Here is a 12,377-nt window from a genome sequence, read left to right on the forward strand (position 1 = left end):
CTGGTACCTGCAGAGCTCAGACAGGCCCTGCTGCTGTCCGTGCAGCGTCCCAAGCCCTGCTGTAAGGAATGTCACCAGCCACTCCTGGGACAGGAAACGGGACACCCGACACGTGTAAGTGGCTGTGGGGAGTGTGGTCCCACGGGGAATCGGCCTCTCGGATGTTCTGGCTGCCCGGGGCCCGCAGGGCACTCGGCACACGGCGGCGTTTACTGAACAGTCTCTGGCAATTTGGAGAAGCAGGCAGCTTGAATTCAAGCTTGATGTATTGTGTGTTCACGAAGATTAATCAGCTTTAAACTTATGCTCATAAGCCAAATGCAGCATGGACCAACATTGTTGTACTTATGTTTCATTTATGTCAACAGGATATTCCTGTTTTCTCTAGTCAAAGTCAGCAATGAAACACTTGACTCCTGCTGGCATCTTTCATATTAAAAAGGATTTCTCATTGTACTACCTGGGTCTTATACAAGATAGCTTAAGGACATGCTTCACATAAAGTCCTTGATGAATCTGAAGTCAACAAGGCAGATTTTTTTTTTTCCTAAAGTCCACCGTTTATAACTGAAAAGACGATGAAACCTTCGTGCCCCGAGGAATGGGATAAGGGCATCCCGACTGCGGCAGCAGCTCCCGCCGCGTTGCCGCCCGGCCGCACCAGGGCAGGACCGCGCAGGGCAGGACCGGGCAGGGCCGGGCTCGGCTGAGCCACTGGAGGGAGCTGCGCCCTCACTCAAGATGGCGCCTCCAGCGTCTCCGACGCGCTCTGACGTCATGGCCGTCGCTGCCCAACTACTTCCGCCGGCGTCCGTTTGCCCTCAGTGAAGATGGCCGAGCGCGGCGCGGTGTGCCGGCGGCTGTGCTGAGGGTCAGTGTGCGGGGCCGGGCTGGCGGCGGTGGCTGTGCGAGCAGCGCGGAAAGGCGAGGCGAGGGGAGGCAGCGTCTGAGGCCGGGCGGGGCAGAAGGAAGGCTCCCCGGAGCGCGGCCGCTTCTGGCCAACTGGACACATGCGCGGCCGTGAAATGGCGGCCGGGCCTGGCCCTGCCTGCCGCCGGGTCCGGCTGTGGGATGCTCCGCTTGCCCAGCGCAGGCTGCGAGACCCCAGCCGGTTGTGTCCTAGAGCCCTGGGTTCTCTGAGAGCCGCCGGTGTCTCCGCAAGGAAGTGTGGGTGTGTTCTAACAATTTACAGCGAGGCAAATGAATTAGTTGTGAGACGCTTCTCAAAAGTTTTCGTCATAGGAAAAGATTAAATAACTCAAAAATTTATCCTTTCCACTGCAGCAGCACTTGCTAATTCTTTATTCAAAATAGAAAGGACTGTTTCTGTTTTATAAGATAGTTGAGTATTTGGCATAATCAGAAAACTGTAAATCGAAGGTGAAAGTACTTCCCAGTTATTAACTCTGCAAGTATTAACCTGCGTGTAGTAAATTGTGTACACAGTGCAAATACACAAAGTTGTGTGTATACGTACAGCTTGTTTTAGGGCACCACATGGAGGCTGTATGGGACTATTTGTCAGCTGCTGTTGGAAGCAAGTCATAAAGTTGTTTCTGCCAGCTGTCCTTGTACTGGCAGTATTCATAAATGCTGCGTTGGCGTCCATATGTGTGTCAGTGCCATAATATGGGGAGGAACTATCATAAGTTGCCCTAACACATCTTGGAAGTTACTTTGCGAACTATGATCTGACTTCCTTTTCTTGACAGATGCACCCTAATGGCACACAGCACCAAGTTCCCATGTACAGCTTGAATAATCAGCTCCATACCTGGCTTCTCTTCAGAGCTCACAGTTTTTTGCCAATACTTCTAATCTGACACTTCACCAGAAGCACTTCTGAGCGTTTCTCAGTGGTTTTTTACCACATAAACAGGGGTGATAGGGCACTGCTATTATGTCCTGGGTACAAGTAGCAGTCAGCCAATCCAGTGAGGATATATTTGATGAAGATGCAGATGAAATGTATCTACTACAGAAGGAATGGAACAGCACTATGAAAAAGAGATTGAAGGTATTTTTTGTAAAAATTATTTAATATACTTTTTAGCATTTTAGATTTACTGACCTTTAACTCAATAGATATGTGAATGATTTCAAGGGAAAAGTAAAACTAGCTGCTTAAAAGTTATTGTGGTGTACTTTCTTCTGAATATCATGAAAATGTGGCAGAAATGTACATAAACAATACTTAGTAGTCACCAGAGCAAAGTACTGTTTTACCTAAAGACATTGACTCCTTCTGCACAACCATGTGCATTTATAAAAGGCAGTGCTGAATTGTGATGCAAGCTACTTGCTTTTTACTTGTAGGTATAGCCCTATTAAATGTAGGGCAACAGAGCTGAACAGTGCTAATAAAGAAACGTGAGACGTTTGGGGTTTTGAGTAGAGTTGTTCATCAGTCAGAATGTAAGATGTGTGACTCTGTGTGCAACCACATTTGGGCGTTGTGGTCTTGCCTCTCTGCAGTTCTGCAGAGAACAAAGCAACAAAGCATAAACAGATGAGTTTGACAGATACTGTGTCATTCAGAGTGGGGCTCCTCTCCTCACAATTGAGCAGCGTTTGGCTGAAGAACGTGGATGGAAACAGTTGTGTAGGTAGTTGATGAAGAAGGGTATTACAGCAGACCCAGTGTATTTTCCTTCATCTGAGTTCCATGAAAAGTTCCATGAAAAGACTGGTTTTCTTAAGCAACTGTTTAGTGTTCTTACAGAAATCCCTCTGGTATTTTTGAGTAGATACTGCAAAATCATGAAGTGTTATTGAAGTTAGAGTTGTATGTTGGGCAAAATAAATTTTTGTGTTCCAGACCGCTTTTCTAGCAAGGCCACCATGAGCAAGTAGGAGTTTTCACTTTTGTAGCTTGTAATCTTGATATGAAAAAAGTTAAGAATAAAGAAAGTAATTTGTATTACAGTCATTAGCTGTTTACTTAAAGAAAGCAGTCCCCATGTTAAGTGTATTTATATATGACTCAGTCAATCACCAATCACCATCTCTTTTTCTGCTATAACTCTTGAATGGAGTGAGGTCCAGCAAATAAAGGAGCACTGCTCAGCAGTTAATTTTGTGAAAATAAATGGATTCCATGTAGATGGATTACAGATAGAAGAGTACCTCTGCTAAAGGGGAAGATTGGCAGCCTGCATATCTTTTTAGATAGAAAAAAGTGTATGTGGTACTTCTAAGTCCATTTCTCACAAAGCAGTTGGTAATCATTAAAAGCAAACATGGAGGGGTTTTTTTGATCTTTCTAAAAGAAGTTTCCCTCTTTTCTCACTTTCTGGGAATCCTTTTGGGAAAAGTAAAAAACTGCATCTTACAGGTCAGTAAATCATAGTATACTGCAACAAGCATGTTTTGATTTGGCAATGGGGGTGTAGCGGTGAAGGATGTTCAGATATAGAAGCTGTAACTTAAAAGATGTGATAATTGTTTAAACTTTTTTTTTATTATTGTTATGTATTTGTTGGGAGGTCCACTTTGTCATGTTGTGACACTGAGCAACCTTTTTCACTGCTTTTGTTACAGGAAGGCTATAGGGATGGAATTGAGGCTGGGAAAGAACTTGCACTCCAGACAGGCTTTAATCAAGGTTACAGACATGGTGCTGAGCTGATGATTACATGTGGCCAGTTCAAAGGAACCCTGAAGTAGGTTACAAACTCCTTAAGGTCAAATGTATATGGAGGGTTTGTAACAGGGGAACACACATACAGGTTTTTGTTTGTTTTAATTAAAAACAAAACCAACCAACCAAAAAAACAAACAAAAAACCCAACAACAACAACCACCACCAAAAAAAAAAACCAAAAAAAAAAACCAACAACCACTTTTTGAAACTGTCCAAAGTTAGCAACCTGAGAATTCTCACATCTTGAGAACAGGGAATGCCTACCTGGGTATAGAAGTATAATTTCTAAAAATTCTATTTCAGTTACTCTTCCAAAATTGTCTGAATCTATGTACTTAAGTTTAATATTTAGTTCTACTGCCTGAATTTTCCATAAATCGTGAATTATACATAAATGTATTTATGATGCATAGATATCTTGTCGCACTGCTGTCTATCTACCTCCACCAAGTGGAGATCTACGTAGATAAATATAATCACTTCTGTTGTTGTTCACTTTTCAGTGCTCTCTTATCCTGGTGTCATTTTAATGGACATGATTCTGCTCTAAGTATGATAAATAATCTTCTTGATGTGGTTGGAAAGCATGAAGATGATGTGCTTAAGTATCTGAATTCTACTGAAGAACAGCCACATCTTGGACACATTTTAGACTCGGTTCAGGACATGGACCTTAATCACACAGCTGGGACAGAGTACAGGGAAGTTAAAGATGGAAAACACAACGATTGTGGCAGCAGCTCCGGTGAAAACATTTGTAGGAACAGTGGTGAGGTTGGTTCCTTGCAGTCTGAGTGCAGCAAGGCAAACCTCTGCACAGATCCTGAAAAGTCAACCCTTGCTTGGGTTAAAATGCAGACTGTTTGGTTAGTAGAGCAACTGGGCTTATCACTGGATGTACTCCATCATGTCCAGCAACTGGAACATTAGTTTTTCTGTCTCATGGTACTTAAAACTATCACAGTGGATTTTGATTCTTAGTTTGTGGGCCATGTACAGCCTGATGCATCACTTTTGCTTTAGGAAAATCTAATTTGGATGCTTTATAGTAGAAGTCATTTTTGTAAATCCTCGCCATGATTTTGGCTCTGGGCAAAACCCTTCACTTCCAACCTTAAAGGTAACATTCACAGAAAGGGGCAGTGACTTTAAAGCTTTACAAAGAGTTACTAAATATGTTTCTGTTTTGCGTCAGGAGATCCCATTTCACCCTTATTTTTTTCTTGGCAGTAGCTTGGAAATGAAGTGGGTCCCTCTAAATTGGGGATTAAATAGCCCCTCTAAATTAGTCCCCTGCAATATCAAAAGAATAACTGCTCAGTGCTACGGAAATGGTCGGTGTTTTTGCAGAATAAGCTGCTGTTGATGATATGCTGTGTGCAAAATAGAACATGATATGCTGCTAATTCCTAGACTGCTGTGACTCTAGTCACTTTTTGTCAAATTCTGTGTTATCTTTTCTACCCATGATGCAATGCACTTTCATGGTTAAAAACTATTTTTCCCTCCTTGTATAGTTATATTTGTCACTTTTGCTGAAAACATACCATTTTCCTCAAATACAGAATTGCTGACAATTCATTGTTTTACTTCTAGACATCTACTCTTACCATGTCAGACCACACTAAACATGCTTCCAGTCTAATGAACATCCTTTTGTTATTTTTGTATTTATTTTGTCAGTCCATCTAGCCTGAACTCTTTCCCGCATTCCAATAATGTTTTTCTCAAACTCTTCAAGGAAGCCAAGGAAGCCAAGCTTATTCACTACCTCTTAGAAACACATCAGCCACACATGCCTATTTCTGATCATTTTGTATTTCTGTAACTATTCTATATTTGACTTGCTTTCCCATTGCTTCCCTTCACTGTAGCTGTAAATTGCTCTGTTCAGGAAGTTTTTTCTTTGTAAATGCCTCTGTTTTACATTAATTAAACTGATTCATAGTAAGTTCCCAGCTTACTTGTTGGAAGTTTCCTGGAACTCGTTCATATTGGAGACAAAGGAACATAGGCAAAGTAAGATTTTGAACAGTAAACTGTAATTAAAAAAAAAAACCAAAACACACGCACAAAGCCATTTCATACTTAAAGGCAGAAAAAATTGAAGGCAAAAATTCTTTGATTTTCAGAGCCTAAGTTTATACAACATTCTTACTAAAGACTCCGTTACCCTGTCAGAGTTGACAGACTGTAATTTTGGTTTCCTTTCAGTACCACTTCTGCTTTAGGGGTAAGCAGAACTGCAGTTCAGAGTCTTAGATTGAATGCATTTATGAAATAGTGGACAGAGAGGGATGTCTGCATTAATTGTGTATATACAAAAATCGTTCAAGTGACTTTTTTCAATTTATTTAGCATAATATTGACATGGATAAACATTACTTTTCTTCAAATGCCTGCATTGTGTTATAGACTGTATCATGCTAAACACAGATTTCTTCCATATTCTGGTAGAATGTGGTGCAGAAAGTATTGGAATATATATATAATTTTCCTAACTAATTTTTAATTAGTTGTTTTAACTAATTGTAAGCAGTGCCCACTTTTAGCCAACACCAGTTAAGTTTCTTCACAGACCTACTTTGATCATTAAATCACTGAAATCTTGAGTTTGTTAAAACTAAGCCTGACTATCTTCAATGAACAAAGCAAAGGAATTTGAAGATTGGGCATCTGGGATCTTAAATTTATGGCCCTTCAAGGACATTAGAGTAACCAGAAGATATGGAGAAGATTAAGGCCTGGAAAGTTGGAGAAAAAGATAAAAGAAGGAATAAAGGGTGTGGACCAGATTAGCATGAAGAGAAATAAATAAATAACTAATAGGGGGTGGAATATTAATTAATGAAGAGAATTATGTAAATTAAACCAATGAACATTGATGTCTTTGTTTGCAAGAAATGCATAAATAAGCAAAATGTTTTGTATCGGGATCAGCATTGAGGCTGGAACTTTGTCAGGAACACATATCTCTTGACCAAGAATAAAGTAATGCCTTACCTTCTAACAATAAAAAAGACAGTGTTAGAGGTAATCTTGTTTATCACTATGATTTTTTAGGTTTTCAGTAACAAGACAAAATAAAGGTTAATAGAGCAGTGTTAGACTTTACAGATTTGGATGTTTTAAAATGCAGATTCAAGGGAATTACTTTCCCATATTTAAAAGTTTGCAAAGAGGAGATACCATTCACAAATTACTAAGTAGGCTTCATTTTTGTTCATAAAACCATCATGTTTTTTGTCTATTACATCAGCTTCTATACTAGCTTACTTTCCTCCACAAGGTTTCAGTGCATAGTGAGGGGTTACTTTTTTTCCATGTTATCACCCAGAGTTTCCAGTTTGGCTGTAGAGAGATTTTCTTCTGTACTCTCTGTATCATTTGGCTTATCTTTCACTGCCCAGTCTTGCTGACCAGCACCAGAAGGGCTTTCTTTGAGACTGTCAGAATCTGTAGTTTGCTCCAGTTGTGGTCCAGGTTGTTCTGTGTCCATATCTTGTGTTTCACTGTCAGCTTTCACCTTGGCAGCGTTCCTGAAAACAGCTCTCATGACAACTGGGACTGACATGCAACTGAAGAAGGAAATGACACATTAGTCACTATTATGGACATTATACAATGTTCTTTAAAGTACTTCTGTTTTTTAAACTGTGGCTGACCCCTGAATGAAAACCAGCATTAACTCCTTTCTGGTTTTGTCTTGTGCAACCTGGTGTTACTTTGTAGCCATAATACAAACTGCATGTGCTGTACCAGAAATATATGTTGACACACAAATTTAGTGCTGAGTCTTTGAAGTTAGGTGTGCACAGAAGCTTTGACTGAAATAGTGGGAGGTCTTTCAGTCTGGTCAATCTGGTCAACAAAAAAAGTCATAAGGGTACTTCTAGTGAAAACCAAAACTAAGAATATTGAAATATATTAATTCTTCTTGAGTTTTATAATTGTAACCTTCATGTTTTGTGTAACACAGGTACAGAAGGTATCTTTTCTAAAACATTGTCTTATACTGGAGGAGTCTTTTCCCCACTCTTAACCTGGTTCCAAAAATAGTACCTTGTTTAAATTCAGGTTCAAAATCCAACCTGCATTGGTTTTGTTGTCATCAAACAGATAATAGATGTGTACTAGCTTATGCCAAACCACTTAGTGCTCTTAGACTGTTCTGAATCAGTTTGTCTAGCCTATGTTCATGTATCACAACAACTCAGTCTCTTGGAATTTGTTCAGAAAACAAGCCAGAGTCAGTGTTGTAGACATGCCATATACAACTCACTTCCTGAAGAGAAGCACTGATTGCTGTTAGGCAGATGTGTAAAAAGACCTTTCCATGCTATTGGAAGTTACACTAGTCATGAGACTGTCATCAGCTAGAGTCTTCAGAAAAGCATCTTCATAAAAGGTAAAACTCTTTACTCAATAGTCTTTCCTTACTTCCACATGCTTTCTACTAGAAATACTTCATCGCTGTTAATGTTTAAAATTTTTGAAAGAGATACTTATGACACTGAAATAACTTATTCCCATTATTGTATTACAGCATTTTACTAAAGTGAAGTTTTCCAGTTGCTGAGTTCATGGCATTACAAATGCACATGATATTTCCATTTGATGGACATCTGTTGGGAAATAAAAGTACGTACCGTTTCACAACTCTTGCTATGAAGTCATCAGTAGAATTTAGAGTTGGATCTTGAGGATTTAAATGAAGGTGACATTGGACTTCTCTACAGCTTATAACATCAATTACCACTAAGGAGGAACAGAACAAGAAAAATCTTTGGTTTGAAATACTTACAAACATCAAAAACCATCCTTTCATTTTGATGCTTGAAGAGATGTAAGACTGAAGACCGTGGAAAGAGGTTTGCAGCAATATATTTGCATGACTTGCTTTTCCTTAATATATTTAATCAGAAATAGTGGAAATTACAATTTATTAATTAAATGCAGGCCAAGACTTTAATATTTGCATTTACCTTCTGTATTATTCAGAGTACAAAACACCTTCTAGTAAGCAGTTTATACACAAGTGCATGCACTTGGTGTTTTTCCTGGGCTGAACACTGTTGAGTGGCCCTTAGACTGTTTGTAACCGAGAAACATAGTGCAAGAGCCTAGTTCGAACCAAGTCTCCTGTCAGCTCAGTAAAGAGGACAGTAGCAATTATTCCACACATACCACAGGCTAAATTCTCTTTCACAGGATGAAGGAAAAAGACAGAAAAGCTGGTTTTCTTGTGTGGTACCACTTCAAAGTAAAGAAGTTCTGAATCATCTAAAAATAAAAATACTGTTTAGTGATATCCACCATTGAAGCTGGGTTCTTTTTGGCTGAATTACATGCCAGAATTTTAAAAATACTGATACAATAGTCTAATTTTTCATTACTTTGACAGCTTCATTTGTGTACATAGAATGAGCATAGAACTTTTTTAAAAATCAATACAGTGTTAAGATTTTTTTATCATTTACTGTACTCCACAAGTAATGACAGTTTTGGCAAGGGAGTAGTAAAATCTGTCAACACCCAATTTAGAAACTAGTTTGTCTCTAATACTATGCCATCACTTCCAGCCACACAATTTACCTTCATTTATATGCTTCTCAGAGACACAGCTGCTAATAAGAGTGTTATATGCCACTTGATGTCGAAGAATCTCTATTACACCAGGCACACACTTTGGATGGCTAAATGGGATTTTACTGACCAAGGCTCCTGCTAAAACTGATTTTTCTGAGCCCTTGTTTATGAAGTAACAGTGCTTTGGATGATCTGGAAGAGACTAAGCAACAAATAATGGTGATGTTTCAAGGACTGAAAACAGGAAAGTAAAGTTTGATGTTATCAGGCAATTGTACAATCTACAACAAAAATATTTTTGAAAGATACATTTCTAGCACATCCATGGTACCTATGCATTTCTAGTAGAATCCTTAGTGGAAGCTAAATGAGATCCACTCTCCCTCCCAAATACATCCAAATTAGGCAAATATACCCAGAGCCAAGTGGTCAGGAGTTCAAGTGTCATCAGTTCTTCCAAATACTTTTCAGAGCCGTATAGGCTATAAAAATGTTAGTGACCAAAATAATAATATCAGTAATGCTGCTTGACAGTTGCACAAACAGGATAGCAGTTTTGCTGGAAATCTCTTCTGGACATCAGATGTTGTGCCAACCTCCATCACTACTACTTTTTCTTTGGAGAGATAAGTTTGGCTGGAATATCTCCTGATGATTCACTTGAAGATGAGGAGGAAATAGAAAAATTTACCACCTGTCCATGTTAACAGTAATTCTGTGACAAAATTAGAAATGGAGTATGGTTTTATCTACTTCAGGATGCCAACTGGAATGTCCCCTTAAGAACAGGGCAGGACAGTTAATGAGGAGGACCTACATTAACAAAGGCTGAAGAGCTTTTCCTTGTGTGTTCATGGATCAAACATATTTTCCCTACACCCATTTCAAGGTTAGAATGCAATTTAGTAATTCTAGAAATAAAATCTTTAAACTCAGAAGTAAAACCTCCCACCAAGTACAAATATTCTAGGGAATTGTTGAAAAGTTACAGAGCCTTTCATGTACATCTAATAGAACTGAAAGATTAATTCCATCTTACAGAAGAGCTATGCCAAACATTATTTTATCATGGTGTAAATTTACTACTACCTTCTGTACCACCACCTCAAGGTCCAAGAACTAAGCAGGCAATGAGCTCTACTGCTAGTAGAACAGAAAAAAAGTACCCTCTTCTTTTGCTGCCATGAATTGCAAAATTAATGTTTCCTAGCAAAAAAAAGTATACCTTTGAAGCTTGTCGCATAGTTGCCCTGTACATAAATCTGGCAGAAAGAATCTTAGCCACAACTTTCTGTTCTAAAACTTTACATCCAATGCAGCCTAAGCAACTGTATTTCAATAATGCAGTTATTAAAAGGGAAGCCTTCTTCAAACAACTTTGTCTCTAGTTGGCATCACTGTTGTAACACTTTATATTTTTCTTCCTGCTAGTCCCTTTAAGAGGAATCAATAGTCCCACTGTTACCTAATTAAGAAACCCCTTTTGTTAAAACAGTGTGACATGCAGCATGATAAAGATCTTCAAAAATCTACGGAAGTACCTTCTTGGGACTTGCTCCTCACACCAGTCAACAAGTTTCCTTCTTTTTAAGGCATTAATGATAAAGTTCTGAGCAATTTTTAGAAGAGTAAATATTTGGGTTACACACAGACAAATTAGTGTGACTTCAGCAGCCAAGCACACAGTGTTTTATTAATGAGCATGAGAAGCTCACTAACATGAAAGGCTCTAATACTGCTTCGTAAATTGAGCTATTTCCTAAAGAGCACTTTTGTTGGGATTCTGGGAAACCTACATTGCTTGCTTATGGGGAAATGGTAATTCAGTATATATACCTTGCACAACAGCACAGTGTGTATCAGATGCACACTATACTTACCACAAAGAAACAAGATTTATTTGTAGACAAGTCTTCACTGCATTTTTCTTTAAGAGTAGACAGAACAATTAGCTCATACAGTGGAGCTAGTTTCAAGCCAGAAATCTGAATTCCTGAAACCAGGTCATTATTTTTATTAGCAATTAGGTTAAGACAGTAGGTTGTGAAAGCTACTATTAAAAACAAACACAATATTTTGAAAAGACAAAAATACTGATTTGCTTTCTTATTCCCCTTTTTTGCTCTTGGGAATTTGAGGCAGAGTGTTTAACTTTGCCTTTGTCACATCTTTCTTAGAATTTTTGTGTTTTGCACTGGTTGTTACACTTGGACTGGTAGAACAGAATATGTTCTGCCCAAGAAGCAACTTTTTCTTGCAACTTTAACATGGGGAAGCAAAAAGCAAATAAGCAATGCATAGTCACGGAAGTACTTAGTCTTAAAAATCAATTATAACATGCCTGTGAGCTTCTGTATCTCTTCAATACTGGATGAAGACATTGCAACAGGCTGATGAAACTTCAGAACAAAATGAGCTGGCAAATCCATGCTGAGTTCATCAGTCAGTTGCAAAAAATCAGGGTTGCTAGGAAAAAAATTGTCAGAATGAAAGGTTTTTTACAGAAATTGCCATAACAAGGACTCTAAATGCAAGGCCACTGTTAGGTCCCTAGGAGTTTATTATGTTCCATACATTTTCTGACTTGAGAAGTGTTTTGCTTTATAAATGCAACTTTATTAGTTTAAAACATGGTTAATGTGAAAACCTACAGAAAGGAAAAGTGAGACACAGAAACTGAGCAGTGTTTTTTACAAATAATTTAAAAGTATTTTAGTTCGGAAAGTTACTTCAGACTTCCCCTCCAGACAACACTGAGGTAGAGAGAGATGAGGTGTCAGTACCCATAGTGGGATGACAAACTATTTTGTGTATTTTAGGTGTAATATCTTTCAGCGTATGCTTTCTTTACTGTGAATCTATGAAGGACTTGCTTGTTGAATACTAGAAAGTTCAGTAATACTGTTCTAGTGTTTCTTTCTAGCCTCAAATCTATGAGTAAATTCATAGTTCAATGCAACTGACACAGTTAAATATAAATACAATACTTTCGAAGTCCATTTGGGAAAACCGTAAAAGCCACAGATTATAGACGGTGTAGCTGTGGAGCACAAAGCCATAAATAAAACAGAACTTCTGTTTCAGCAGAGGCTAAATATAAGTTATGTGGAAGTCAGTGCCAGGGACTTGTAAATCCATTTCTGTA

The 12,377-nt window shown here is 38.7% G+C and overlaps 1 protein-coding gene across 2 annotated transcripts; it reads left to right on the top strand.

Annotated features, from left to right (window-relative positions):
- Nucleotides 1–798: 798 nt before the first annotated feature.
- YAE1 (YAE1 maturation factor of ABCE1) lies at nt 799–11,764 on the top strand. Of its 2 annotated transcripts, XR_004060519.1 has the most exons (5): nt 799–871; nt 1,713–2,017; nt 3,541–3,662; nt 4,147–8,284; nt 8,383–11,764. XR_004060519.1 is itself a non-coding variant. In XM_030943402.1 (4 exons), the coding sequence occupies exons 2-4, from the start codon at nt 1,901–1,903 to the stop codon at nt 4,571–4,573; spliced, it is 666 nt and encodes a 221-aa protein (XP_030799262.1). In that variant the 5' UTR covers nt 799–871; nt 1,713–1,900; the 3' UTR covers nt 4,574–11,764. The 2 variants fall into 2 exon arrangements, 1 of the variants encoding a protein (XP_030799262.1); XM_030943402.1 differs by having other exon boundaries at nt 4,147–11,764.
- The last annotated feature ends 613 nt before the right edge of the window (nt 11,765–12,377 follow it).

This window comes from Camarhynchus parvulus, chromosome 2 (genome assembly GCF_901933205.1).
Source record: "Camarhynchus parvulus chromosome 2, STF_HiC, whole genome shotgun sequence".
Taxonomy (NCBI): Eukaryota; Metazoa; Chordata; class Aves; order Passeriformes; family Thraupidae; genus Camarhynchus; species Camarhynchus parvulus.